The sequence below is a fragment of the Cnephaeus nilssonii genome, assembly GCF_951640355.1.
Source record: "Cnephaeus nilssonii genome assembly, chromosome: 11".
Lineage (NCBI taxonomy): Eukaryota > Metazoa > Chordata > Mammalia > Chiroptera > Vespertilionidae > Cnephaeus > Cnephaeus nilssonii.
The window spans coordinates 31,065,924-31,093,799 of record NC_137082.1 but is presented as its reverse complement, the minus strand read 5'-3'; the positions used below and the strand labels follow the sequence as shown (position 1 = coordinate 31,093,799).

The following is a 27,876-nucleotide window of genomic DNA, read 5'->3' as shown; positions in this document are numbered from 1 at the left end:
AAGATGAATATGACAAATTTCTTATCTTTGAGAGGGTCACAATCTAGTGGGCAAAACAGACATATACTAGTAACTAAATCGATGCAATGACGTGGCATTGGTGCTACAATACACAAGTGAGGATAAGGCCCAGTAGAGGCACTTGGGACAAAAATATAGTTTCTGTTCATTCATTCCTGTGAGAATGGGATGAAACTTCCTTGCTGTGTGCATTTAACCTTTCAAGAGTCCTTCATTACTATCACCCTCCCCCATCGGAAAGGTTTGTTCACCCCAGGTTTGCTCACCCTCCTGTATTGAGAGAGCTCTGGACGAGTTTGCAGGATTGAAGGCTGGGGGAGGTGGTTGTTCCTCAGTAGCTCTCAGTTCTGGAGGCCACAGAGTGAAAGGAACCAGGCACTTACCGTGGTTCTCGCCAGCATAGCCCCCGGTCCCTTAATGAGCCAACACTACTTGCCATTTCTTTCATCATAATATATGGTTCCATTTCGAACAGTTTGAAGGCGACATTCTGAACATTTGCCTCTCGATCCTGGATAAAAGTCTGAATTTCCGCCGTGACCCTGCTACTGACGCAGCCCGCAGAGGTGACCCCAAATATATTGGCCGGGTGCTGAGTGCAATGGTGAGTGATAACTAGTTGTTACCATATCAAACCCAACTGTGGGTTAGGCACATGCGCTCTTACACATGTGACCTCGTCGTAGCCTCACAAAATGCAGTTGGGCTATTCCCATCCCCATTTTGCACACGTGGAGCATGAGGCTCCTCCGAGGAAAGGACTGGCCTTGCGCACAGTGAGGGAGCGGCAGAAGCTGGACTGGAGCCGGTCTGCCTGACTCCAAAGCCCTTTCCACGGAATCAGGAGGCCTTCCTCGGATGACAAGAGGACTTGCCCCCTTAGTGTCCGTCTGAGCTGGGAGGATGCCAAACTGAGACTTGGCTCCACCCTGGGCCCGCGTGGAAAGGAGGAATGTTCCAGAGTGAGCCTGGAGTGTGACGCCCCTTTGTTTTGATCCATCCCCTCCTCAGCACCGAGCGGGTGCTTGTCAGACTAGAGAGGCAGAAGGCCAGCCCGCTCATCGTTCACATGGGGGCCTGAAGCCCCAGGAGCTGAGTGAGGTGCTCACAGCTTGTGAGTCAGACCAGAGCAAGGCCTCGGATTGCCCACCCAGGGCTTTTCCACTCGCCCAGTCTCTCCATTTGAGAGACCTGCACCCCCTCTTACACACGCACGCGCCGGATCCTGGGAAAAAATCTCTCACTCTGCACTCAGTGTGTAGAGAACGTCTCCATCAAAAAGGGTCTAACTATGGGATTAACCTGCTCAAGAGTTACAAATTAAAAAGCTAAAAGTCAGAGAGTTCTTGATCTTTAATCCTCTGAAACTAAATAATTACCCCACAGATGTCTTTAACTTCTTTTTTAATGGACTAGGCATGGCCCAAGTCTCTTTCCATTGGAGTTGGAGCATATCCAAGCTAACAAACTAATTATGTGGTTAGAAATTTGAACAGCCTTCTGGCTGGATGATAAATATCTGGGGGTGATCAGAGAGGGCTCCCTGAAAGGAGTGAGGAGGCCGGGGGGACGTGGAGGCACTGAGGAGATGGGTGGAAACCAGGGCGGCTGGGGAAAGATACAGAGAGAAAGTGGGATGTGGGCTGAACCTTAAAAACCAAGTAGCCAAAGCCAAGGTTAAGGAAAGCTGCCGTCAGGTGACTTATGAAGCTGAGTCGCCTTGACCCAGGAGAGGATGGGTGAGGCCAGCCGGCTCCAGAGCTCCAGCAGCCGCTGACTCACTCTCACCCTGGGGACAAACCGCTTTACATCAATGCCAATTTCCTCACTACACCTCCCTGCTGCTCTCTCCAGACCTCCTGGTTGGGCTGGCCTGAGCTAATTATGACCTGCACAGGGCTTTGAAATGCTCAGCGTTAGCCAGAGATGACCCTGCTGATTACCACTTTGGTGGCTGGAGCTCTGTGACTCAGGAAATGGGAACGGGGCTGCCCAACCTTCCCTCCTGGAGGAGGCCCATCTTGCTTGATCCTGGCATCACTGTCCAGGCCCTCCTGGAAGGGAGGCGACCTCGCCCACCGCACGGAGGGGCGGTGGGAAACTGGGCCAGCCCGTCCTGGGCAAGGATCCTCTGCTCCCGGCCTTCTGTTCCCATCAGGCCTTGCCCCTTGCAGACTCCACAAAGAGAGGAAGCAGGACTCACAGGCTGCGAGACCCAACCCTCGCTGTAGGTTTGGATAAATGCTGGTGAGAGAGTCATAAACTCTGAAAACTGGCTGCTGGGCGACACCTGAGAGCTTGTTTGTGTCTAACTTTCCCTGTGCTGGAAGGTGAAGAGCTAAGGTCCAGATGGGTGCGTTAACTTACCCACAATCACCGAGCTGACAGTGCCACGGCTGGGCTTGTTACCCAGGTCTCTCTTTCTTTTTCTTTTAGCTTTGTATTTTGGAAATTCAATAATACAAAGTTCAGGCTTTCACAAAAGTAGAGAGAGAAGTAAAATGAACTCCTACGTACTCATGACCAGCTCAGCAGTTACCCACTTCTGACCAGTCTTGTTTCATCTCTGACCCCCTCTTCCACAGACTAATTTACAAATCCCAGATATTGCATCATTTCATTCATAGATGTTTCAATATGTGTCTCTAAAAGACAATGGAACTCATGTCTTTCCATTTCTAGTCCAGTGCTCTTTTCACACTGCATCATGGTTGTGTTAATTGTACGAGGATCATGCCTTAAATTGAATGAATGAATGAGTGAGTGAATGAATGAATGAATGAAAAACAATATTCCATCTTTATTCTTTCCAAGAAGAAGTTAGTTTCTAAAGTTCTAAGGTGATCTTTTAGAAGACCAGTAAAACAAAAGAGAGTTTGAAACCTTGGACCCCCAAGCCAGATATCAGCGGTAGCCGTGCGTGGAGGCAAGAAACCTCTGCAGGCTGGTTGCTGACCCCGCTTTGCCACTGACAAGGCATGGAGCCCCCATTTCCATGTGAGCCGGCCGCTCATAACTGACACATGGGCCAGGGGCCATCAAACACGGCCCGTTAAGCAAAGCACTTTTAAACTCATAAAACTGCTAAGAGAATATTATACAATTATCATCCCCAAATCACCTAGGAAGACACAGGAAATCCACGGGCTGGCTCCCTGGTTCCTTCCTCATCTCCCCACCTTGTCTCCTGAACTCCGCCTGTCACTCTCCGCTGACTCCTTTGAGGATTTTTCTCCTGCCCAGATCAATAGCAATGACGACAACGGTGTGATAGCTGGGAACTGGAGTGGCAGCTACACGGGTGGCCGGGACCCCAGGAACTGGAACGGCAGTGTGGAGATCCTCAAGGAGTGGAAGAAATCTGGCTTCCGGCCAGTCCGGTTCGGCCAGTGCTGGGTCTTTGCTGGGACCCTCAACACAGGTACCCTGCATGTGACGTGCCTTGGCTGGGTCAGCGGGCAGCAGTGGGGTGCTCCAAGGTCGGCCCCCTGCCGCCCGCAGTCTCACACCGCCCCTTGACTTGTAGTGCTGCGGTGTTTGGGGATTCCCGCCCGGGTGATCACCAACTTCAACTCGGCTCATGACACAGACAGAAACCTCAGCGTGGATGTGTACTACGACCCCATGGGGAACCCCCTGGACAAAGGCAGTGATAGTGTTTGGTGAGTGTCTGACCCGTGCTGAGCATCCAATCTGAGCAGCTTCCTGCTCTCCCCAGGCTCTGGGACCTGGCTCCAAACAGGAGTTGGGAGGCAAGTAACATGTCAACACCTGGTTTAGAATAGAATTCCCAAAGTGCCGGTTACACATCTAGCAAGACCCAAAACAGCTCTTCTCGGGGTTCCGCAAACTCTGGTGGTTTGCTCTGTCTTACAGCCGGAGGAACAGTCTGACACCAGTTCATACCCCATGTGATGCCAGGTGTGGCTCAGGGGCTCTGAAAAACTGCCCTAATTTATAGCATCCACAAGACCCTATAAATTAGAAGATAAACATTGAAGCTATTGATTTTCCAGTAATAAATATAAATTTATCTCATTCAGGCAACTCATATAATTTATAGGCTTTCTTTTTAAAAAGCAATCCATTTTCTCTTACTCATATATACTTTTTATGTACCTTGCTTGATAGAATAAAAATCAGTTTATTCTGGATTCCAACCGCAAGTAAGTAGTTTTATATGTATTTGGGCATGTATATTTCTATCTATAAATAGGCCATGTGCACATGTATCTGTACACATATGTCATGTATAATACATGTAAACTGAAAGTGAGTTATATAAAACTTATATACATATATCTATAACTTCATACAGCAGTATGTATACATAAAATAGATATTGTTATAGCTATTCAAGGTTATGACGCATACCAAATTATTACCAGATGGCAACTGAAAATAATTATGTCTGTATCTGTATATTCAACTAGATATTTATGTGTCTACAAATAAAGTACTCACATATGTCAGTAATCCATTTCAAAGGACACACACACACACACACACAAACACACAATCACTCACATACAGATATGGTAGATAACCTGATAGCAGATGCCATCTTATTTCCAGATGTTCATCTTTGAGATAGTCTATAAAATATTCTTTAACACTTATTATTCCCAGAATAAGTAGGTCCCTCTTTACTGAAATATGCTTGCTATAATGAGTGGAATAAAGGAAAATAAAAATTCATAGAGAAAGCTGTTAGGACAAACCACGACCCTGTGCCGGCAACGGAAGTGCGTAATATAAGCAACTGCTCCCGCTGAAGGAGAGCGAGGCTCACGCACGTCACTCAGGGTCACATGTGTTCATGAGGGAGAGACAGCTTCTTCTAGGATGTTCTTTCATGATCTGCACGTACACAACTTTTTCTCCAATGACATGGCTACTTTTGGCCAGATTTTGTTTTCCAGCTTCTCTTAATTAGTATCTTTTCTTCTCCCTGGTTTTTTCCTTTTGTTGTTTTTGTCCAAAATCCCATGGCGACCTGTTCTGGTTGTTAGGACAATGCCATTCTTCACTGAAGGAGATGGCTGATTCGAGGAGGGGTGGCGGGGGTCCCTTTGGGCATAACCCTTCCAAAGGTTAAGCCATTGCTAATGGGAATAATCAGCCTCTGCTAATGGGAAGCCATTAGCAGAGGCTGATTAAGGAATTGGGATGGTGTGTGGAGCACCAGCTGAGTGACTCAGGGAGGGAGTTGTCAAAAAAGGCTTCCCGGGAGCAGGAAGGTGGGGCTTCTAAGCTGAACTTGGAATTAGAACCCAGATCTCTTGGTGACTGGTAAATATTAGTGTCATAATTCATTCCAAATAGAATCACAATGGGGCAAGTATGGGCCCATGGAGACATTCCAGGGTGTATCCATGTCATTTTGGGGAGCTTCATTGGAAGGTGTCAGGCCCCAAAGCTCTGACTTTTGCTGGGAGTGTCATCACCCCTCACCTTCCCAAGACCCACCATCCTTTTCTGAACCCTCAGAAAACAATGGGTGCTGACCTTCCCCCCGCCCTTTCTCTGCTGGCTGTGGGTGGGGAGCCAGCACTGGACGGTCTGAGGACAGGGAGTCCTGGGTCCTAGTTTCAACCCCACCACCATCCTTGCTCTAGGACTTACGTAAGCCAGCTCATCTTTCTTGTCCCAAGTTTCTTCATCAGTGAGCTATAAGGGTTGGCCTAAAACTAAACATTGAGTTAAGTTTCTTACCAGCTTTAACCTTTTGATTCTCTGCCACTTCAGCTCACACCACTTTTTTTATGAGAGCTACCCCACCCCAGGGAGCTTTCCCCTCCCCTCTACATGGTTCCCACCCAGGGTGGGGGAGTTAAACCACCAGTCCTTTTCTGCCTGAAGTGAAATTACTAACCTATTATTACAAGGACAGTTTGGGTTTGGATCGAAAACCTTTGATCTGAATCTTCTATTTGCAAATGTTGAAAGCTTTTAGAAGTTGTCCAGATTTTCCTCAAGTATTAGAAGGTAAGAATCAAGTGAGGTTAAGCATCTGAAATTACTTCATAATAAAAGCAGCAACAGCTAATAGTTCGTTGAGCAACTATTGTGTGCCAGGGACTTTTCTAAGTGCTTACCTTTACTCTTCAGAAATGATGAGGTAGGCACTGCCATCCCCAATTTATAGTTGAGGAAACCAAGACATCGGTCATTTACCCAAGGGCATGGGACTAGGAAATGGTGACGCTGGGCTTCGAACCAAGGCGACTTTGTAAACTCTTTAGCACCAGAGAGATGCCAGAGAATATTTTTATGATGACTCCTGACTGATGTTTGAGAAATCTGACAGCTTAATTGAGATTTTTCTGAGGGGTTGGCTGGACACCAACCAGGGTTCTGAGTAGGTGCTATCCAACCCATTCCGATGGAGACGCTGGGTTCTTGGGTTCACACTTAGTCAGCAAATGCCACTTCTCTGTAAGACTAAAAACCCTGTCTCGGGGGCTCAGTGAAGGGAAGTGACTTGCCCAAAATCAAACTGTGAATTAGTGTCCAAGCTCTTTCAACAGGACTCTCCCGAGCCAAAGGACGTTAGGGCTGAAAGGGGCCTGAGGGAGGGGCCTGCTCATTTCATAAATGAGAAAACAAAGGCCCCGAGAGAAGGAAGGCTAAACAGCCGGAGACATGTAGACACTCTAAGTAAGTGTATGACCCACATCAGTTCCTTAACCTTTCTGCACCTTCATCTCCCATCGGTAAAATGAAGGGCTGGATTAGGGGACCTCAGCAATTTCTTCCAGATCGTCCTTTAAATCACATTCTTCTAAGCCGTTCCGCGCATAACAACGGTTTGGCTTAAGAGGTACAAGGTTCTGGAGTGATCATGTCTTAAGAGTAAGGACGCTTTGTATGGAGTTATGTCTGGGATGCTTCTTTATTCGGGCCCCCTTCTGGACCCCTGTACAGGAGGTCTCTGGGGCCTGCTCCGTAACCAAATGATCTGGAACAGTTTGGCCAAGCTTATCTTTATCTTGACATTTCAGACTTGTTTTCTTAATGTATCTTACTTGATTCCTCAATTTCTGGAGTCACAGACCTGACTCTACTTGTAGACTTTATAGAGGCACGAGGTGGAAGGCACGTGGGACTGCCCTGCCCTGTCACCAGGGAGGTGGAGTCAGCCAGTTCTGGAGAAAAGGTGTTGGCACCTCACCCATCCTCAGAGTCCTTGGCTCCCAATGCAATCTCTCCATGGCTATTAGTCTCCACTACTATTTAGCCAGCCCCAATGTTCCTACAGCATCTTGCTCAGATTCCTGGTAAAGAAACCAAGGCCCCAGAGTAATTCAATTCAGAAAGCATGATAAGTGTGTACTGTATGCCAGACCCTGCACTGAGCACCTGGACACCAACAGCAGTGAGACGCAGGAACAACGTTGGAGAAGTTCATGGCTGCATGAGAAGAGAGGCAATTATGGAGTAAAAGAAGTCAAATGTGCAAGATTCAGAGATAGCACAAGGGATGGTTGGCACTCTCTAGGCATGTCAGGAAAAGTTTTTGGAGAAAGTAGAATCTTAACTACATTTGGAAGGACAAATAGGAGCTTACTAAGGGATTGGGGTCACTTTCTAGACCGGGTCTACTAACCCCATAAATTCAAAGATAAGCATAACTGAGTTGCTGTCTCTAGGGCACTGGTTTATAAACTTCAAAGATTTCATTAGAACTGACTCGGGTGGAGGGAGACAGGAGGGGCAGGAATGCGTTTTTTCAGTATGTGCCTACAGCCTGTTCTTTTCCTGAGCTCCTACTGCTAAACCCTCAAGACAGGAACAGAGGCTGGGAGTGTGGCACACAGGAGAAACAAAACAGAATTTCCATGGTGGCGCCCTTGGGGGTTTGAATCCCAAAGAAATGTGAGTAAAGTGCTGGCTTCTGAATGAGGGAGGAACCAGGAATTGTTTATTATCTGCTCTTTATCAAATTCCCGCCTTGCAAATAAGTATTAAAACTACTTACCATTTTTTTTTTAACCAACCCGCCCTTCCCTTAGGGTTCTCTACCGGGAAGAAAACAAATATGAAACTTGGTGCTGTTACTGCTTTTTCATCCCTCTCTTGCCTCTTTTATCCATCTAGGATCATCTTCCCACACTCCTGCTTTCTCCTGGGAAAATTCTAACAGATCAAAAAGACACCTTGTGGGTCTTCCAAGAGATCATTTTTATGATGGCTTTTTTTTTATAATTATAGAAATTGCAGAATATATCATCTGTAATCTGATTTTTAACATACTTTTAATATTTGATCATTTCTTACCCAATATTTTCTCTATTTGTTGTTTATAGAATTGGGATTGCACATTTTACACGGCATGGGTACAAGACACATATGACACATACATCCTCCTTTTTCCCACTCATGGAAATCATCCATGTCACAAAGTTTTAAATCATTTTCTTTTTTTTACTGAACATTATCAGCATGCTCCCTCTGTCATTAAATAATCTTCAAAAATAAGATTTAAATGTATCATATTCCATGGAGTGGTTGAACCATATCTCTCTCCCTACTGTTACCTATTTCCCATTCTCTATGTTACCTGTCTATTTCCCTTTGTTTCCGCTTACATATAACAGCATAGTGAGCATTCTTATATGCCAACCTTGAGCATGTCTGTTTTTAGTCTCATAGGACGATTTCTAGAAATGGTATATCCTGGGTTAAAGGAAATAAACATTTTAAAGGCTTCTGACCTCTGTGGCCGTTGCCTCCCAAAAAGATTGTAATAACGTAGTATGCTTCATTACTGTAGTGAATAAGGGTGTTCCTTCCTCCCATCATATCATTGGTTGGTAATATCTGTGCTGAGCTGTTGGCTCCCCTCTGGTGGCCTTCTCCCTCTCTGCCTTGTTTTGGCGCTGACTCTTTAGTTCCCTGTTCCCTGGCTGCTCCTGAGAAGTGCTTACGGAGCCTTCTGACTCCTCTGGCAGCTTGCAGGGCAGAGCGCCCTCGGGTACCGCATCCTCTGGTCCTCACGGGAAGCCTCTCACAACACCCAAAATGAAAACAATTCCCCCCTGATAATAAAATAATTTAAAAAATAAGTAGGAAGAGTCATTAGTAATATAACTACCCAAAGAAAAGTACTAATGACATTAGAGATAGTTCCTTTAGACATTTCATTCTGTTTAGATTCACACACATTAGATGTACTAGTTTGTGTGTTGAGTTTTAATGACCCAAGTAGGATCAAGTTGAGTGGTCTGTTTTTTATCGTTTTTTAGATTTTTCTATGTTAATAAATTATAATTTAGAGGGGGTTGAGGTGCTGGGAGTGGAGGGATTGAGCAAAAAAGGGGGAAAAAAGAGAAAAACTCATGGACACGGACAATAGCGTGGTGTTTGCAAGGGGGAGAGGTAGAAGAGTGTATGGGGGGATAAATGGTGATGGACAGAGACTTGACTTGGGGTGGTGAAACACACAATACATTTTACAGATGATGGGTTGTGGAATTGTGCACCTGAAACCTGTATCATTTTGTTAACCACTGTCAACCCAATAAATTCAATTAAAAGGAATAAATAAAAACTAAGGTAGTATAGGGTGGTAGTTAAAAGCAAAGGCATTGCAGCCCTTCTGCCTGGATTTAAATCCCACTCTCCCTCTTTACGCGCTGGGAGACCTTAAACAAATCACTTAACTACTCTGTGCCTCGGTTTTCAGAATTGCGGAACAGAGATAATAATTCCTACCTTACAAGAACGTTGTGAAGATTAAATGAGTTAGCATATAGGGAAGTTAAAACACATATAACTTTCTAGATTGACAGGTAATATATTAGCTATTAGTGTTTATATAATATAAACATTTTAAAATATTCATTTATTTTGTAATTATAGTATTACAGAAGTAATAGAAACTAAAAATATTACAAAAAATAAATAATGGAAAACTTAGTTTAATGTGCACCCAAATCTGTTCATAGGCACAATATATACACACCAAACTGTTATCTAAACTGTGGTTATCTAAAATAATAGAATTAATGGTAGTGAGGTTAAAACTGATTTTTTTAAATGTATAATTTTCTAAATCCAAAAAATGTTCATGGTATTTGTATATATTTTTATAAACTTACATATTGTCACCTACATATTTTGTAACTTGCTTTTCTTACTTGAGGATATATTTTAGACATCTTTTCCTGTACGTGCTAGATTGATTTTGCTCATTCTTCTGGACAGCTCTGTGATAGCTGGTTGCATGGCTGTGCCACAATTTACCTGAGCATTCCCTTACTGATGAACTTGTCCTCCATTAATTTTGCTATTACAAACAGTGCTTCAGTGAACATCTTTCCATATGCATCTAGGTGCACTCGTGGGAGTTTTTTAATAAATTATTGGAAGTGGAATTACTGGCTCATTGCATCTGCATATTTTTAAAGGTTTTTGATCCTCATTGCCAACTTGCCCTTCACAAATGTCAGACCAGTTTAAACTCCCATGGTGCATGGCAGTGCTGGCGCTCCCACACCTGGAATGAGTATCACAGAACAATGCCCAGCACCCTATGCTTTCATTTTTGTTAGTGTAACAAGTGTAATGGTATCTCTTCGTCATTTTAATTTTCTTTTAATGGTAGTGAGGTTAAAACTATTTTCACGTGTTGAGTGATCATGGGTATTTCTTGTGAAAATTGCCTGCTCATTGGCCATTATTGGCGTGTTTGACTTTTTACTTTGTGTATTTTTCTTATTGATTTGTAGGTACTTTATAATATTAATTATAGTAAATTTCTGTCTACCATATATGTTGCATGTATTTTCCCCACTTTGTTGATTTTTTTTCCCCATCGTTTTCTCATTCTTCTTTAGTTTGAGTAATTTCTACTGACCTATCTTCAGGTTTACTGACTCTTCCTGCTGTCACTTCTATTCTGCTAATAGGCCCATCCATGGATTTATTTAATTTCAGATATTGGTCTTTTTTCCAATTGAAATTTTCCATTAGGCTCCTTTTTTTTATTGTTTCTATTTTTCTGCTAAGAATGCCTCTTTTTATCTGTTATGAGCGTACTTTTCTTTATTTCATTGAGCATAGTTATAATAGCTGCTTTAAAGTCCTTGTCCAATAATTCCAACATCTAGATTATCTAAGGACTAGGGGCTCGTTGCATGAAGATTCATGCAATAGGCCTTCCTTCCCCTGGCTGCCGGCACCAGTTTTCCTCTGGCACCTGGGACCCGGGCCACAGCGGAGCCAAGCTTTCAGCCTTCAGGCTTGGCTCCAGCCACAGAGGAGCCTTCAGTCTTCAGTCTTTGCTCGATGTCTGCATATCCAAATTAACCCACCATTTTGTTGGGTTAATTTGCATACTCACTCCTGATTGGTTGGTGGGCCTCACAGAGGTACGGTCAATTTGCATATTTCTCTTTTATTAGTGTAGATGAGTCACTTTTGATTGTCTTTTCCCTTGAGGATAAGTTATGTTTTCCTGTTGTTTTTTATTTTTTATTTTTAAAAAATATTTTTATTGATTTCAGAGAGGAAGGGAGAGGGAGAGAGAGCTAGAAACATCAATGATTACGGAGAATCATTGATTGGCTGTCTCCTGCAGGCCCCTCTACTGGGAATCGGATCAAGGCTTTGTGAGTCCTAGCCAGATGTGTCACTCTCACTGCAGTCCTGTTCATTTACAGCCCACACAGCTGGGCATGTGCCCTTGACCAGAATCGAACCCTTCAGTCCACAGGTGGAGGATCTATCCACTGAGCCAAACCGGCAAGGGCTTCTGTTGTTTTTATATGTTGAGTGATTTGGAATTCTATCGTAGACATTGGGTATGTCTGCATTCTGATATTTTGTGTTTTGTCCCAGCAGTCTACCTGGGGTAGACTCAGACTGCAAACTCTTTCTCACCTGTGGTGAGCAGAAGCTCAGGTCTCAGTGTATGTTTGTCTTTAGCTGGACTGCTTGTAGTGGGCCTCATATATGCATGGTTAAGAGGTCACTGAGAAGCTTGGGCAGAGTTTATATAAAATTAGGGCTTGTCTTTCTCTGATTCTTTACTTTCTAAGTCTTCCCCCTAGTGTCCTTGGTTGACCCAGGCTCTGTTTTTTATCTCCTCTGTCTGTTGGAGTTTTTACTGCCCTGCATTTTATCCCAACTGTGGCCTATTCCAGGGCAAAGTCATCAAAAGTGAAACTCAACCCATGCTATCCCCTTCCTCCAGGTTTTGACTCCCTTCCAACTTTGTTCACTCCCAGAGTGTTGTCTTTTTTTTTTTTTTCTTTTTCCCCCAGTTTATTGTTATCTGCAGAGGGAACTATCCACTATGAACTTGTTCCTCTAGGTTGGAAACAGAATCACAGTTTGTATGTTTGTTTGGTTGGTTGGTATATGCAAGATTAATATTTTGAAATAGTCAAATGTATCAGTCTTTTCCTTTATGACTTCTGAAGTTGAGTCTCTGCCTAAAACTATCTTCCCCACCTTGTGAGGGTTTTTTTATTTTATTTGTTTTTTCAAGTTGGATTTATGTCAGACTTATATTTTCTTCTAGTTGAACCTCAGACAGCCAAGCCAATGTTAAGTCATTGTTGTAGGATTGGAGAGGAAAGAAGAGTGCAGAATCAAGAATGAATAAGACTTTGGCTAATTGGCAGTACCTGGTGAGGGAGGGGGACTGGTGACTGAGACATAGCAATTGGGAGGCAAGGGAATGCCACTGATAAAGGACATTTTAGGGCTGGTCATTCTTCAATCCAGATCTCAGCCCAAAGGCTTTGTGGCTCCTAGCATTCTCACTGCAGTCCTGTTCATTTTCAGCCCACACAAAATGTAAGTATAGGGCACACAAGAGTAAACTGTATGGGTTTACCAGCTGGTTCACGGGCTCTAACCTGGTTCTGTTCTGCTCCTCAGAAGGGCAGTAGAACATGGTGGTCAAGGACCTAGATTTTGGAGTTAGGCATACTTGGGTCCACACTGATTCTGTCATTGTTAGCTGCTAACTTCTCTGAGCCCAGTTTTCCCTTTTATGAGTTGGGCATAGAAATAGTACCCATTTCAGCCCTGGCCAGGTGGCTCAGTTGGCTGGACCATCGTCCTTAGACCAAAAGGTTGTAAGTTTGATTCCCAGTCAGGGCACATACCTAGGTTGTGGGTTCAATCCCTAGTCAGAAGGCAACCAATTAATGTTTCTCTATCACATCAATCTCTCTCTCTCTCTCCTCTCTCTCTCTCTCTCTCTCTCTCTCTCTCTCTCTCTCTCATCAATAAACATGTCTTCAGGTAGTGCTGTGAGAATTTGAGTGAGACAATGCTCGCCAATGTTTAGCACAATAGCTGGCATGGAGTAAACTCATTTGACCAGTATCAGAGCCCTGCACTGTCAGATCAGAGATATGGTCTTGCCATTCACCAGCTGTGTGGCCTTGGGCAAGCTCTTCAGTCTCTGTTTCTATCTGCAGGAATTTCCACGTCTGGAATGAAGCCTGGTTTGTGCGGAATGACCTGGGCCCCTCATACAATGGATGGCAGGTTCTGGATGCCACCCCCCAGGAGAGGAGTCAAGGTAACCCCCTGCTGGCCCACTGATGGCCCCTGATCTGGGTTTGGTTCTAAGTCACAGCCTCTCGGTTCTTTACAGTAGTGGACAGTGGCACAGGAAAGTCACCTGAGTCCTCTCCATCTCTGGAAGTCACACAGGGATTAAAACAATGTATTTCCAAAGTACATTTCCTTCTAATTTTGCTTGGCTCCAGCTGCTATTTAACTGAGTATCTTCCCTGTGCCTATATGGCTGCCATCACTGCTGCGGAGGCCCTGGCATGTGCCAGGCAACAAGGAAAAGAAGCCGTCCTCTGCCAACAGTGATTTTCCTCTAGTAGCCTGCTCCTCCTAGCACAGGATTGTCTATTAGCTTCATTTTTTGTTATTTCTTTCAAACTTAAAAAAAGTTAATTATACAAGTAATATCTGCGCATGCCTAAATTTTTTTTCAAACCATGCAATGAACATTAAGTCCCCCAATGCAGCCTCTCTATCAGAAGCAACAAATGTGACCAGATTTGGGGGGGGGGGGGGGAGGTTGGGGATAGGATAGTAACCCTCCAGATATGTTTTGGACCTCTGTTTTCCAAACTTTTCACTGCAACCCATTAGGGATTATAAAATCAAGTTAGTGGGCCCTGGTCAGTGTGCTAAGTGGTTAGAGCATCGGCCCAAGCACTGAAGGGTTTTGGTTTCAATTCCTGATCAAAGGCATGTGCCTGGATTGCAGCGGGTTTGATCCCCAGCCCCAGTCAGGCAACCAACCGATGTGTCTTTCTCACATCAATGTCTCTCTCTCTCTCTCTCTCTCTCTCTCTCTCTCTCTCTCTTCACCCACCTCCCTCCCTTCCACTCTCTAAAAATTAATGGGAAAAAATATCTTCAGGTGAGGATTAACAAAAAAATAATAATGTGACCATCAATTTAAGAAATGAAATAAGATGGCATGCAAAAGCGGGGGGGGGGGGGGAGGGTGCAGCGGGGGGTGGAATAGCCGGATGCATTGGACATAGTCAGAGTAAGCACTGTCCTGTGAAACTTCTGCTTCAGGCTCATACATATGCAAGATGTAAAATCTATTTCTAGAGGTCATGGTTTAAAAAAACAAAAACCGTTGACAGTGACTCTTCTAGGCACATAAAAGTGTGTGTGTGTACCTTTTTTGTTCATTTGTTTTGTAAATGCAAATTGGAAAATACTCTTCTTTCTATTCTGCTGCACCTTTTTTTCCAGCTGGGCATTTCATGAATGAAACTATATATCTATACCCATATATACACCTATATCTATATCTATATATATAGATCTAATTTACATTCATCCATCTATTCATCTATCTATTATCTATTTGTCCACCTACTTATCCATCTACCTATCTCTCTATCTCTATCTATCTATCTATCTATCTATCTATCTATCTATCTATCTATCTATCTTCTACCTACCTATCTATCAGTGTTACCTATACAGAGTGCTAGAGAAGGGAGGGTGACAGTCAGGGCTTGGGAGCTCAGAGGAGCAAGACACTCCTGTGGGCTGGGTGTTCGGGTAAGTCTTCCAGGAATAGAGGTGCGATGATTTGGGAAGAACAATTTGCAGATGAAGAAAAGAGGCCACCCTGAGCGCAAGACAGTATGACCCAGGGCAGTGGGTCAGCGTGAGCTATGCACCCACAGGATTCAGGACTGGGCTAGTCTCCTAAAGAGGTGGCATCTGACCAGGGTGCCATTGCAGAAGATAATGATGGTCTGTGTTGAGTGCCAATGAGGGGAGCGGGCTGTGGGGGCTACAGGAGTTTGGCAGGGTAGAGGCAGGACACTTGGGTGGTTACGGATGGTCTCCAGCAGCACAGGTCCTGGGTGGGCTGTTGCAGATGGGCCTGGCTTTGGCATGCACCCAACCTCTGCACCCTGGCCACTAGGGGTGTTCCAGTGCGGCCCCGCTTCGGTGGCGGCTATCCGAGAGGGCGATGTAAACCTGGACTTCGACATGCCCTTCATCTTTGCGGAGGTTAATGCCGACCGCATCACCTGGATCTACGATGCCCGCAGCAACTCCCAGAAGCAGAATTCCTCAGACACAAACACCATTGGCAGATACATCAGCACGAAGGCGGTGGGCAGCTACTCTCGCATGGATGTCACCGAAAAGTACAAGTACCCGGAAGGTAGGAGGGGCGCTGGTGGGGCTATGCCACTTGGGGCCTGATGGTGGAAGACAGCTTTAGGGTGGGGAAGGCAAAATCCACATGCTCCTCCCTCGTTCTCAGCCAGTTCTGCCTGAATGGTAGGACTGCTCCCTGGCACCTAACACCCAGTTCCCCAGACTGCTTCCAGCGCGGGCAGACTGGCGCCAGCAGACGTTTGCCATGGGGCACAGGCGGCTCTCACTCCAGCTCGTCTCCAGCTGTGTCCTATTGCCAATGGCACAAATGGGGTGACAGCACTGTGACTGAGCACACAGGGGAAACCTGGCCCTAGGGGGGACCCCCAAGTGCTTTAGGAGACATTGGTCAGTCCTCCCACTCCCCTAGCCTCCAAGTAACAGGCAGGAAGCATGATCTGAACAAAGAAATGGACAAAGACCGGACCCCAAAGACATGGGGCTGTGCTGTATACACTTCCAACTCCCAAGAAGCTAGAGGAAGTGAGGCGAAGGCCTGGGTCCCTGAAATCAGCATTTACATGCTTGCTGCCCGCCCCCCCCCCCCTCCCCCGACCCAAGTCACCAGGAAGACTAGTTGTTGTGAGGCCACTCTTAACTCAAATGACATTTGTTGCTCTATTTTGGAAATTGCTATCGGAATCAACAGCCTATCTCTTTGAGGAGTCTCAATAGTGACAAAAGTTCTACATTTGAAGGTGATATTCATTTCCAGAAATAGCCTAAAGTAAATCAATGCTTGCTCTAGCAGCCACAGCCCCTCCTCAATGGGGCCAGCAAATGCTGTGAAATAGTTGCTTCCGTGGATCCTCACAGTTGGTTCTGAGGATTAAGAAAGGTGATGTCGTAAAGGTGCCCACCATACACCCCGAAGTAAACCTGAAAACTCTGAGCAGCTGCTGACTGTTGGTGACGGCTGCGGTTTACACAGGAGGAAAGCTGAGCACAGGAGATGGGGTCTGACTCCAAGGTCAAGTAGATGACCCTTCTGGGCAGTGGTATTTGTGGACATTTTGAGGCACAACTCTAGGGCCATGAGATCAGTGGCCTCAATTTGGCCCCATCTATCTCTGCTGGCCATTCCCACTGTTAGGGTCAGATGGCCCTTCTCTCAGTCAATAAACATGGACTGAGACCTCCCCAAGCGCCTGCTCTATGTCAGCTCTAGGGAGGCAACAAAGATCACTCACACGGGGCCCCTGCCCTTGTAGAGCTTCACAGGCAGGAGGAGGCGGGTGCAGGGCGAGCATTTTCAGCAATGTCATGGTGTCGAAACCAGTGTAGAGGCCAGGGAAAAAATCACCCGGGTCAGGAATTGAACCCCAGCCCTACTACTTAGAACTGTGCAGGGTTCTTAGGACCCCTGATCCCTCCCTCCCTCACTTGTGAAATGAGTAGCAATGCCTGTCATCAGTACCAATGAGCTTGTGCCCATAAAGTGCCAGGCGCAGTGCCCGCCACAGAGTGAGGACTTAATAAATAGTGGTGATTTTTACCAACGTAAATGTCTGCAGCCTCTTTGGAATAACAACCTCCCGAGGGGACTTTTGAAGTGCACTACACTTGGATATATGATTCTGTGGGGTGCCTTATTTTACTGTCACATCTTGGGAGCGCTGGCTGTCTCAGTCAAACCTAAGCAATGGAACGGGGCCAGGCTGTAGCTAGGTTGGGGGAATCCCTGCAGGACTCCTGGCAAGGCCCTAGCCCCTTCGTGACAGCAGGGCTCATCACCTGCCTGTTGTTGCCCGGGTCTCCTTACTTAATGATGCTAGTTTGTCTCTGAGGGCCCCGGGGAGGAAAAGCTCATAAAATGGGTTGCTAAGCATTTGCGCAATAGCAACACAAGGGCGAAAACAGTAGCAGGAAGCTGAGTCTTGAGTAAGCCCAGCAGGTGACCTATATAGGTATCTAGGCTCTGAGCCTCATTGTACAAACATGCCTGCTTCGAGGTCCTGGCCGCAGATGGCTCAGCTCCCTGCATAGACATCAGCCCTGGAGGTGGATGTCCCGCTCGGCTAGAGAATGGGAAAGCACCAACAGGAACCCAGCCCACCAGGAGCTATCAGCTTGGGTAACCTGGCACCTGCCTCCTTTTCAGTAGGGTGTATGGGAGGAACCTGGGACAATGGGTCCTGAGGACTGGTCCTCTCTCTGCCTCCTTTTCAGTAGGGTGTATGGGAGGAACCTAGGATAATGGGTCCTGAGGACTGGCCCTCTCTCTGCCTCCTTTTCAGTAGGGTGTATGGGAGGAACCTAGGACAATGGGTCCTGAGGACTGGCCCTCTCTCTGCCTCCTTTTCAGTAGGGTGTATGGGAGGAACCTAGGACGATGGGTCCTGAGGACTGGCCCTCTCTCTGCCTCTAATCCCCAGATTAGACTATCTCTTGGGCCAATTGCTTCCCCGCTTAGAGCCTTTATTCAAATGTGATGGGTTTAAATGAGTGGACCTCTGAGGTCCCAGCCAGTTACATGTAACTTATGGGAAAGGCCTTGCTAAGTTGTAAAACGCTTATGATAAGTCATTTTTGCATCTTAAACATTTCACAGGTTGGTTGGGGAAGGTGGGACCATGAGTATGGTCTGCAGATACAAACATGGTAATTCCTTGTGGACCTCTGTTCGTGTTTCGTGTTCCTGCAAGGTCCACACCTTCTCATTGGTAGTGCGTCTGTCTTCAGGTCAAGGCAGGGAGCCTAATGTGAGCTGAGTGATCAACACTGGCTCAGATGCGTAGAGCCAGGTACTCAGCTCTTGCACACCATGGCCATTTCCCTGGGGCCACCTATACCATCACATTCAGCAGGACCCACAATTGGACGTAGAGTCAGAAAACCTGTCCTTCGTGTTTTTGAAACTTGAACTCTCTCAACAACCAGTCACAACTTGGAACCATACCAACCATGGGAAATTCTTGTCAACCGACATGGACAAAAGAACCACTCTTCAACTCGTAAAGCACCCTTAGAAACAAAGCAGAACAACATGGTTTAGTGGTTGAAAGTCAATTCTAAATCATAACCTTTATTCCTGCTTATAAACTCACTCTAACCTTTTCAGCTCAGTTTTTTAAAAAATATATTTTTTTATTGACTTCAGAGAGGAAGGGAGAGGGAGAGAGAGATAGAAACATCAGTGATGAGAATCCATTGATCGGCGGCCTCCTGCACACCCCCCACTGTGGATCAAGCTCACAACCTGGGTATGTGCCCAGACTAGGAATGGAACCGTGACCTCCTGGTTCATAGATCGATGCGCAACCACTGAGCCACACTGGCCAAGCCTCAGCTCAGTTTTTCTTTATTTTCAAATTATCTGTTTGTTCTTTAAGTCTTACAAGGGACTTTCTATCCAAAGTATGAATAAATAAATCTAACTTAATTGACCTACACAAAATATCAAGTCATATAGTAATCTTACTCAGTTGCTGATAGAGCTTCCCCTGCAGTTCCCCGGAAACTTAGAGCTGATAGGAAAAGCACCATAGACCCGCTGGCCTGTGAGCCTCAGGTTAAGGAGGGCGAACGGAGACCTGGAGAGGTCGGCCGCTTGCTTGGATCAGAATCCTTGTGCGGCAGCAGAACCAGTGTTAGTCCCAGGCCACCTTCCCAGGCAGGGCGCTCTCCTTTGTCCGGGTTGCCACCGTATCCCTGAGATGCTTCTCTCTTTCCCCCTACACAGGTTCCAGCCAGGAAAGGCAAGTGTTTGACAAGGCAATGGGGAAACTTAAACCCAATAGAACATTTGGCCCAACGTCTGCAACGGAGGTCGAAAGAGACGAACGGGAGCCCAGCATCTCTGGGGTGTTCAAGGTCATGGGCATATTGGCAGTGGGCAAAGAAGTCAACCTGGCCCTGACACTCAAAAACCTGACGAGTGACATGAAGACAGTGACGGTGAACATGACGGCCTGGACCATCGTCTACAATGGCACCCTTGTCCACGAGGTGTGGAAGGACTCGGTCACCATCTCTCTGGACCCTGAGGAAGGTAACTCACCCTGCAGGTTGTGAGGCACGGTGTATCCAAGGTCGCTGATATTCGGTTAGGGTTGGAGAGTTCGAATTGGAACTGACTCAGTTGTCTAAGGAAGGAGCTGGTTAAGCCTTGGGTTTTGAGATTTGGGAAATTGCTGTCATGGCGAACAGTGCAAGTCAGGGTGGTGCCAACCCAAATTCTTTCATGCCCTGGGCGAGGAAGGAGGGAGGCTGGGGAAATAACAGACATACCGTGTTATCCCTTACAGCAGCGATTTTCAACTGGTGTGCCTCGGCACACTGGTATGCCGCAGGAATTTTTAAAACATGCAATACCTGACTATTTAGTCAGGGACACTGACCTCTTTTCCCTTACACTGTCAAATAATTTTTTAAAAAATGACCACAGCCAACACACATTAGCCATCTGGTGTGGATGAATCAAAATTATACCTTTTTTGTGTGTCATATTGGCAAAAAATACCTATTTGTGTGTGTGTGCGCGCGCGTGTGTGTGTGTGTGTGTGTGTGTGTGTGTGCTGCAGAATTTTACTGATTAGTTTACGTGTGCCCTGAGTTGAAAATTGCTGCCTTTAGGTCTAGACCACTTCCCACAGTGTACAGAGCACGTCCTTGTGTACTGCCTCACTTGATCTTCTAAAAAATAATAGATTCCAATACCCCCATTTCACAAAACTGATGCTTAGAGAGGTTGGGACTTGCTTAAGAAATGAAGTGTCATAGCTAGTAAGTGGCAATTCCAGGGCCTCCGTCCTCGGTTTCCTGATGCTAAAATCCAGGGCTACCCTCATCATCTAGGGTGTGTGTATACGGCTGCCACCCCCACCCGCATGCCACCCCCACCCTACCCCACAATGAGCCCCTTTTCAGGTTTGACCCTAGAAAGGTGGCAGCACGCGGTGTGGTCTTGAACCCTGGCCCAGCTGCCAGGGGGTGAGTGGACTGCCTGATGCGTGGTGGGTTTTCTGGGAGGTCCGAGGATTTGGGAGGAACGGTGACTCCTTGCTCCCGGGTAGCACAGACAGAAAGGGAGCAGGTGGAGCGGAGAAAGCCCGGTGCCGGGAAGGCTCAGAATGCAGGTGTGCCCGCATTGGCAGAATCTCTCAAGCTGTGATGAAAAGTTGGGACTTACAAAGCAGATTAACAAGGGTGGGGTGGCTACTTGCTTCACAGCAGGAACTAACAAAGGCTGGTTAATGACACAGCCCATCGTGAAAGAATTCAGTCTGCAGAGAACCCCAGACACGCCACACCTGTCCGAGGGCAGCATTCCCTGTTCCCGGCAAGCTGACGTCCCGCAGAATTTTAGCAGAAAGCCTCCCGCACCGGAAGCAGCCGCCTGGCTGCTGCTCACTTTCAGGCTCAGGGGGGGGGAGCTAGTTGTGAGGGCCGAAAATCCTGCACAGGAGGCAGCGGTGAAATGGGGAAGGGGAGGAGGCAGATGGAGCCCTCTTGGAGGCCTGCCGCTTCACTGCTTTCTGGGTGACTCTGTTAGTTCCCCCCTTTTCAGAAGGGAGCCCCAGCATTCACTGTCTGAGAGGGTAGGACCAGTGGTGCAAGGGCCTGTTGTGTCCCCACTGGGTGGGCAGACTGGGCATGTTCCCCCAGGCCAAAGCAGAGGCCGCTTCCTCCTCACAGTCTCACCTCAGAGGGTATAGGACACTGTGGCTGCCGTGGGGCGGGGCACCCAGCGTGACCCTGTGAAGGAGAGTGGGGAGGTGGGGAGGTGGGGAGGTGGGGAGGTGGGGCCGTGGGGCCGTGGGGCCGTGGGGCCGTGGGGCGGTGGTTCGGATGCTGTGGCAATAGTATCCCAGGCTATTAGAGGAGCTGGAGGCTGGAGGCACTCAGTTGGTCAATCCCTGGCTTCCCTTCCTCATTATTGTTGTGTTGTCCTCATTATTGTTATCATCACTAGACAGTAAGTTAACATTCCTATTCTTCCCCTGCCCCTTGGAAGGAAACTCGCTCACACGACATTTTCTGGGTGTGGGTGCAGCTTCAGTCCCTGTGAGCCCATCCTCCTGGGAATCTGCCCTGCCAGCCCGAGCCCTGGGCCCTGCCTGGACCCTGCCTGGAGCCTGCCCAGGACAGGGTGGGGAGTTTCCTCCAGGGCCCGGCCCAGGGAGGGCTCGGTCAAGCTCGGGGCTACAGATATTCCTGGCCCGCTCCCACTGACTTGGCTGGCATCAGCTCTGAAGAAGGTTCCACTCCCTCTCACTCTGCTCCCCTGACTTCGCCTTCCAGAAGTCCAGCATCCTGTGAAGATCACATACGCTCAGTATGAGAAGTACCTGAAGGCGGACAACATGATCCGGACCACAGCCGTGTGCCAGGCCTCCGATGAGGCCGAGGTGGTGGTGGAGAGGGACGTCATCCTGGACAACCCCACCCTGACCCTGGAGGTAAGGGGTGGGGAAGGGGTGCCTCCCCCGCCAGCCAGCCCCATGAGCCACAGCCCTCCCAGACCACAAGGAAGGCCCTTCCCTGGGGAAGGGTCAGAGGACGGGGGTCCAGCCTCTGCCAAATGGAACAGCCAAGAGATCTCGCTCAGACCAATATCCTTGCCCTGAGGGGTGAGATAAACAGGCACATGGCCCCGTGGCTTCCTGGTTCCCGTTCTAGACCCACTGGGGGTACCAGCTGAGGAATGGCTGGAGGGACTCTTCAGCTCACTCACACACCCACCCAGCCCTGAGCACCTGCTGGGTCCTGGGCCGTGCCAGGCTCAGGACCCAGAGGGCTCAAGGGGCAGGTCCTGCCTGAGGGGCCCCCAGCCCGGTCTAAGACACGTTGGTGAAGCAGATCAGACAGGGGCACAACTCACAGGCATCTCTCCACTCACTCTCCAGACCCCGGAGTTACCACTGGCAGACGCTTAGGAGCCAATTCTCGTGCTCCCAGACTCTGCCATTTCCCACAGAGTAAACCAAAGCCCAGGCAGGAGAAGGAAAGAGGCAGTTACTGCCAGCCCAGGGCTAGACCTCAGGCGCCGGGACTCCCAGCCCAGGGCCCTTTCAGAGCACCCAGGCACTCCGGTAGCCGCAGCAGCAGCTTCTCGGTGGTTGAGAACGAGGCTGCCTCTGTCTTTGTTTCTGTGACAAGCCCTGCTCCCAGGAGCCCAGGCTGTGGGGCTTGCAGGTCTGCGGGAGGCACATGGGACCACTCGGTCTCTTCCTCAGAACCAAACCCTAAAACACTAGTGCTGACTCCAAGCCTCTCCCTGCTCCCCCAGCCCCGGGCCCCTACCCACCCCGCAGCCCAGGCTGGAGGCCATCATAGCCAGACAGCTGAGGAGTAGGGACTGGCAGGACAGGACAGGCAGAGGGGTTGGGGTCTTGCTGTGAGGTCCCCCAGCGAGCCGCATGGATCGGGCGCCTGCTGTATCTGCCATCTGCCGCACCTGTCTGGACAGTTAGGCCTTTTTCTGTTCTCTCACAATGCCATCAGCCGCCCAAGCCACAGCTTTCTGAGAGCTGGATAGCTGTGGCTGCCCTGGCCCCACCCCTGCCTGAGCTGCACCCTAGCTGAAGGGGTTCCTGACCTCAGCCAGAGGTCAGGGGACCCTTTCACTGCCCTGGGTAGTCTGAGCTGTGCTTCAGAATGAGTGGGGGCGGTCCCCCGCCTCAGGCACTAAGGAGCCAGTGGCTGGGTGGCCAGTTACTAGTGGGGGAAGCCGAGCAGGGCCTGTAACCTTGCATCCAGGCCTCACCACTTAGCAGCAGCGACCCTGAGGAAGTCCCTTCATCCCGGCGTCTCAGTTGCTCCAACTGTGTCATGGGGATAATGAAATACTTCCCTTGCAGGGTATCCTTTCCTCAGGGAAGACTTTCCTGGCATCCCACCCCCTCCCCAGATTAGGCCAGGCCCCTAGTTAAATTCCCTCAGAGCCTGTGTGCTCTTGCTTCACCGAATTTGTCAGAGTTGAAGTTATCCCTTTATTTGTGCAATTGCTTGGTGGGAGTCTCCTCCCATGAGAAGAGGCCCTCCCCCTGCTCAGGGCCCCTCGCATACTATCTTCTGCCCCAGCATGCTATCTTAGCCGATAATCATTATCTTAGCCGATAATCAGCATCTGTAAAACAGAAACACCCCTCTCCACTGGCACAGGGACGCTTGTTGGTTCCTGGTTTGCTTGCATTCTTCGCCACCCACAGAGTTTTCGTGGTCAGTCCAGGCCTGTCCCCTGCTTGCGAAGGCCCCTCCTACTTCCCTGGGCACTTGTAAGGGAAGCACAGTCCCTGTACCCATGATGGACAGCTGAGTGCTGGTTCCTGCTCCAGAGGCTGGGAGGCGAGGCTGGGGAGCAGCCGGTTCAGTTTTGAAAACTTTCTGCGTTAATAGGATCAGTGTTTAAATGAAGTTAGGTTTTCCCCATTATATTCCCTTGCTCAATATCCTCATCCTTTCTTATAGCGTTATCTTTTATTCAACACTTTTGTGCTATATCTTTGGGATTTCCATATCAAGTCTTTAAAGAGTCCATAAAATCTTTAGAAAGGAAATCAGGCCGGAAATGTGCCATCGAGAGCTTTCTTATTGAATCTTGTTAAAAGGCATCTGCTCTTTCTTCTTTGGGCATCTTTGTCTGAATTTCCTCTCAGTCCATTCTCTCCTCTACTTTGGCCTCCAGAGAATCAAGACATTCTTGTCTCTGTTGAATGAATCAATGCACAGCTCACTGAGAGCAGGGCACAGATTTTTAAACTCTTGAGGGGCGATCTATATGAAAAGGTAATAATTTGGGTGAAACCCCTTATCTTGTCTGAGACTGATTGGCAGTTAGCTTCTATTTCCAAAACGCTTTCTTCCCATCCATGATCTCATCTGGTCCCTCCAGGCCCGGACAGGAGGGCAGGAAGGAAGGACTAGTTTCATCGGATGAGGAAGCTGAGGCCCAGTTGTGTCTGCTCCTTGGCAGAACCACAGCTCTCAGCTTTGGGAGCGAACACACCGTCCAGGTTGCTTTTCTGACTGGAAACCCAGGCTTCTCTGACCAAAGACGGTACAATGTTGGAGCCCTGTCCAGACCACAGTATGACATATGGGGAAATCCCGGGCCCCGGAAGTTTAGAAGGGCATTACTAGATGGGATGTCATCAGAGGAGAATGGCCTGAAAGGTGGTGGGGGCCCCTCCATGAGAGGGGAGCAGACCTGAGCCAGCTGCAGCCTCCTAGGCCGGCTGGAAGGGAAGGAAGAGAACCAGTGAGCGGAGGTTCAAGAAAAACACTGTGATTGAGTTCAGAATGAAACCTTTCCCAACCCTCAGAGCGGCCCTCAGTGGAGCCAGGCTGTCGTCCTGGGAAGACGTGGTTGCCCTTCCCAGGGTGAACTGGAAAAGGGCCTGTGAACCCGGCAGGGAGGTTAAAGTGCACTCCGCTTCTCCCCTAAGCCTGGGTGTCCTGTCTGTAGCATGGGGGTTGGGGTGGGGGGGGAGGGGTCCTAGCAATTTCCTAAAAACCCCTGCATGGATGTCGCTGGCACTTAGGAGGACTAAACAGACAGTCCTCTGGGCCGTCGTCCTCAGTGACATCTTCTCCATCACCAAGTCGCCCGCCCAGCCCGTCAGCTCTCGGTGAGTGGCAGGTGACTCACTCCACGTCCTCTCTCCCTGCAGTTGCTGGACCAGGCCCAGCTGCGGAAGCCCGTGAACGTGCAGATGCTCTTCTCCAACCCGCTGGAGGAGCCGGTGAAGAACTGCGTGCTGATGGTGGAGGGAAGCGGCCTGCTGCTGGGCAGCCTCAAGATCGAGTGAGTCTCAGGCCTGGGGGCCCATGTGGGATGGCGGGAGGGGGCCAGAGGGGGGCCTCCCAGGCAGGGCACACAGAGGTTCTCTAGCATCAGAACTGGAGAATCTGCCCGTAGGCACACACATTTGCATTTGGTTTGGGGTTCGCCAAACCTAAACTCCTGGAAAGTCCAGGTCACCGGAGCTTGGAGCTGGTCCTGAGGGCTCAGCATATTTGGGAGAGCAGAGGACCCCCACCACCCCTGCCGATGGGTCTCGGGGCTGGAGGGGCCCCGGGAACCAGGCAGCAGCTAGAAGGAGCTAAAGAAGCAGTGACCTTGTCCAGCCCCGACCAGAGCAGGACTTGAGGCCACAGAGGCCTGTCCAGCCTGTGGTCTGTGAATGTCACCATCAACACTGATCCATGCCCTTTCCCACCAGCGTGCCGACCCTGCGCCCCAAGGAGCGGTCCCGGGTACGATTTGAGATCATGCCCACCCGGAGTGGCACCAAGCAGCTGGTCGCTGACTTCTCCTGCAACAAGTTCCCTGCCATCAAGGCCATGCTGTCTGTCGACGTGGCCGAGTGAAGGGCCCAAGAGGCCCCGTACAAACTTGGGTACCATGGAGCAGGCAGGGCTCGCCTGTCCAGCCTGGGAAACCCACTCTGTCCCCCAAGGCTGCCTGGATGGGGAGCTCCAGCCTCAGCACACCCCCTCCCTTACTCCCAGGCTGGCCCGGCTCCACCCGGCCTGAGACGTGACCACTTTGCACGTCCCCTGGCTCTCTCTGGGGCCGCCTGCCTTGTGAGCCCCATGGTCCTGCTCAGCCCTCTCATCCTTCAGTGCCGCCGGATGAGTGGCACCTGGCCCAGCGACTCTGGATGGATCCAGGGAAGAAGCCGGTCTGGACTGTTTGCTGATCCCTAGCCTGCAGTTGGGACATTCCTGCTCCTCCCTCAGGCCACTGTGGGGGGGGGGGGGGGGGGGATGGTTAGCCATCTGTCACGGCAACTCACACCCTTATATTCAAAATAAATGTTAAAAAGAGCACCATCGCACTGCACCGACTCCAGAGACTGCTGCTTCGCCTACGGTGGTGGGGAAGGGGAGGGGCTGGGGCCGGGTCCTTCCTGAGAAGAGAGGACCTTGGGAAGACTTGCTCTCCAAGTCCCACCGTCCGGAGGGCGTGGGCTTGTTCTGTGTGGCTCCAGATGCAAAACTAGGGAGATGTTTCAAGTCAGTTTAGGAAAACGTTCTAATATGACGTCCACAACGAGGTTAGGCCGCCTTGGGAGGGGGCTCCTGGTCACGCAGGCTTCCAGAGCCCAGGGCCCGCACAGGTGTCACAGTGAGAAGACTTCTGTCTTCACGGGAACGCTTTAGCCGAGCAGGGCCTGTGGTGGCCTGGCCTCGGCGCACGTGGGCTCTTTCCTCCCGGTGCCACACTCCTCCTCTGGCCCCCAGGAGGGAAGGTGCCCCTTCGGGTGGCCTCAGCATGGCTAACTCAGCGGAGCATTCCCTGCCTTCACACACGCTCTGATGGTTCCTCAGTCCTTGCCCCTTGAAATAACTCCAAGCAGACCCCATAGCATTCCTGTAGATGGTGCTGACGGATCCCATTTTGGCAATCAGACCTCACTTTCTGAATTTAAGGGGCCAGTCCAACCTCATGTCCAGCTCAAAGCTCCTGCCCGCTGCTCAGCTGGGGCCTGACTCTGGCTTGCAGAAGGCTCTGTCCCATCCCTCCGCTTCCTTCCCTTCCTCCCCTGTGCCGCCGGCTCCTTCAGAGTCAGAGCAGGGAGAGAGGGGATTAGGAGAAAAACGACCGAGGTCTGTTTCACCGGTGCTCATGCAGCATGGCCAGCGATGCCCTCTGTGTGGCCGGCGTGGAAATGCAGGCTTTCTGCACCACAGGTTCCCTGATGCGGGCAGCATGCCCCTCAGTGTCGGCCCCCAGAGGTTCAGCCATCACCTCCCACTGCACTGGAAGTCGTGGTGCTTTCATGATGCTTGAGCCCGTTTACCTTGCCTGGGGTCCACTGCCCATGGGAGCTCATACCTCCTCGCCTCGCCAAACAATGGACGAGCAGCTGCCCCAGTGGCCCCCCTCTCCTCCTCCTGCATCTTGAGGTGCTCCAGCCCCAGCTTCCCACCTCCAGGATGGCCCTGGGGGCAGCCAGCACAAGAACCTGAGCCCATCACCTGCCCTGCTCCCAAGGTCAAGGCTCTCCCAGCAGCTCTGGTGTCTGCACGCAGCTGGGCGCCCAGTCTCTGCCGCACAGTGGGCCTCCCCTGCGAGTGGCAGTCTTGTCTCTCGTCTTGAAGCTTCGCCGCTCTCTGCAGTGTTCGTGGGGCCTCCCTTGCTGCTTGACTTGGCCTGGAGGTGGGGTGCTCCACTCTCCCTCAGACACCCTGCACCAGTCCCCAGTGAGGAGGGTGAGGGTG

At 49.3% G+C, this 27,876-nt stretch overlaps 1 protein-coding gene across 1 annotated transcript in view; it reads left to right on the top strand.

The window, feature by feature from the left end:
* The window catches only part of TGM3 (transglutaminase 3), a 37,676-nt gene extending 11,232 nt beyond the window's left edge, over nucleotides 1-26,444 (top strand). Inside the window, exons 5-13 of the mRNA XM_079784948.1 lie at nucleotides 497-625; nucleotides 3,265-3,442; nucleotides 3,548-3,683; nucleotides 13,461-13,564; nucleotides 15,464-15,709; nucleotides 19,388-19,696; nucleotides 21,949-22,106; nucleotides 25,320-25,453; nucleotides 25,872-26,444. Of these exons, the coding sequence (XP_079641074.1) occupies nucleotides 497-625; nucleotides 3,265-3,442; nucleotides 3,548-3,683; nucleotides 13,461-13,564; nucleotides 15,464-15,709; nucleotides 19,388-19,696; nucleotides 21,949-22,106; nucleotides 25,320-25,453; nucleotides 25,872-26,019 (1,542 nt within the window). The 3' untranslated portion in view covers nucleotides 26,020-26,444. The remainder of the gene's footprint in view (nucleotides 1-496; nucleotides 626-3,264; nucleotides 3,443-3,547; nucleotides 3,684-13,460; nucleotides 13,565-15,463; nucleotides 15,710-19,387; nucleotides 19,697-21,948; nucleotides 22,107-25,319; nucleotides 25,454-25,871) is intronic.
* The last annotated feature ends 1,432 nt before the right edge of the window (nucleotides 26,445-27,876 follow it).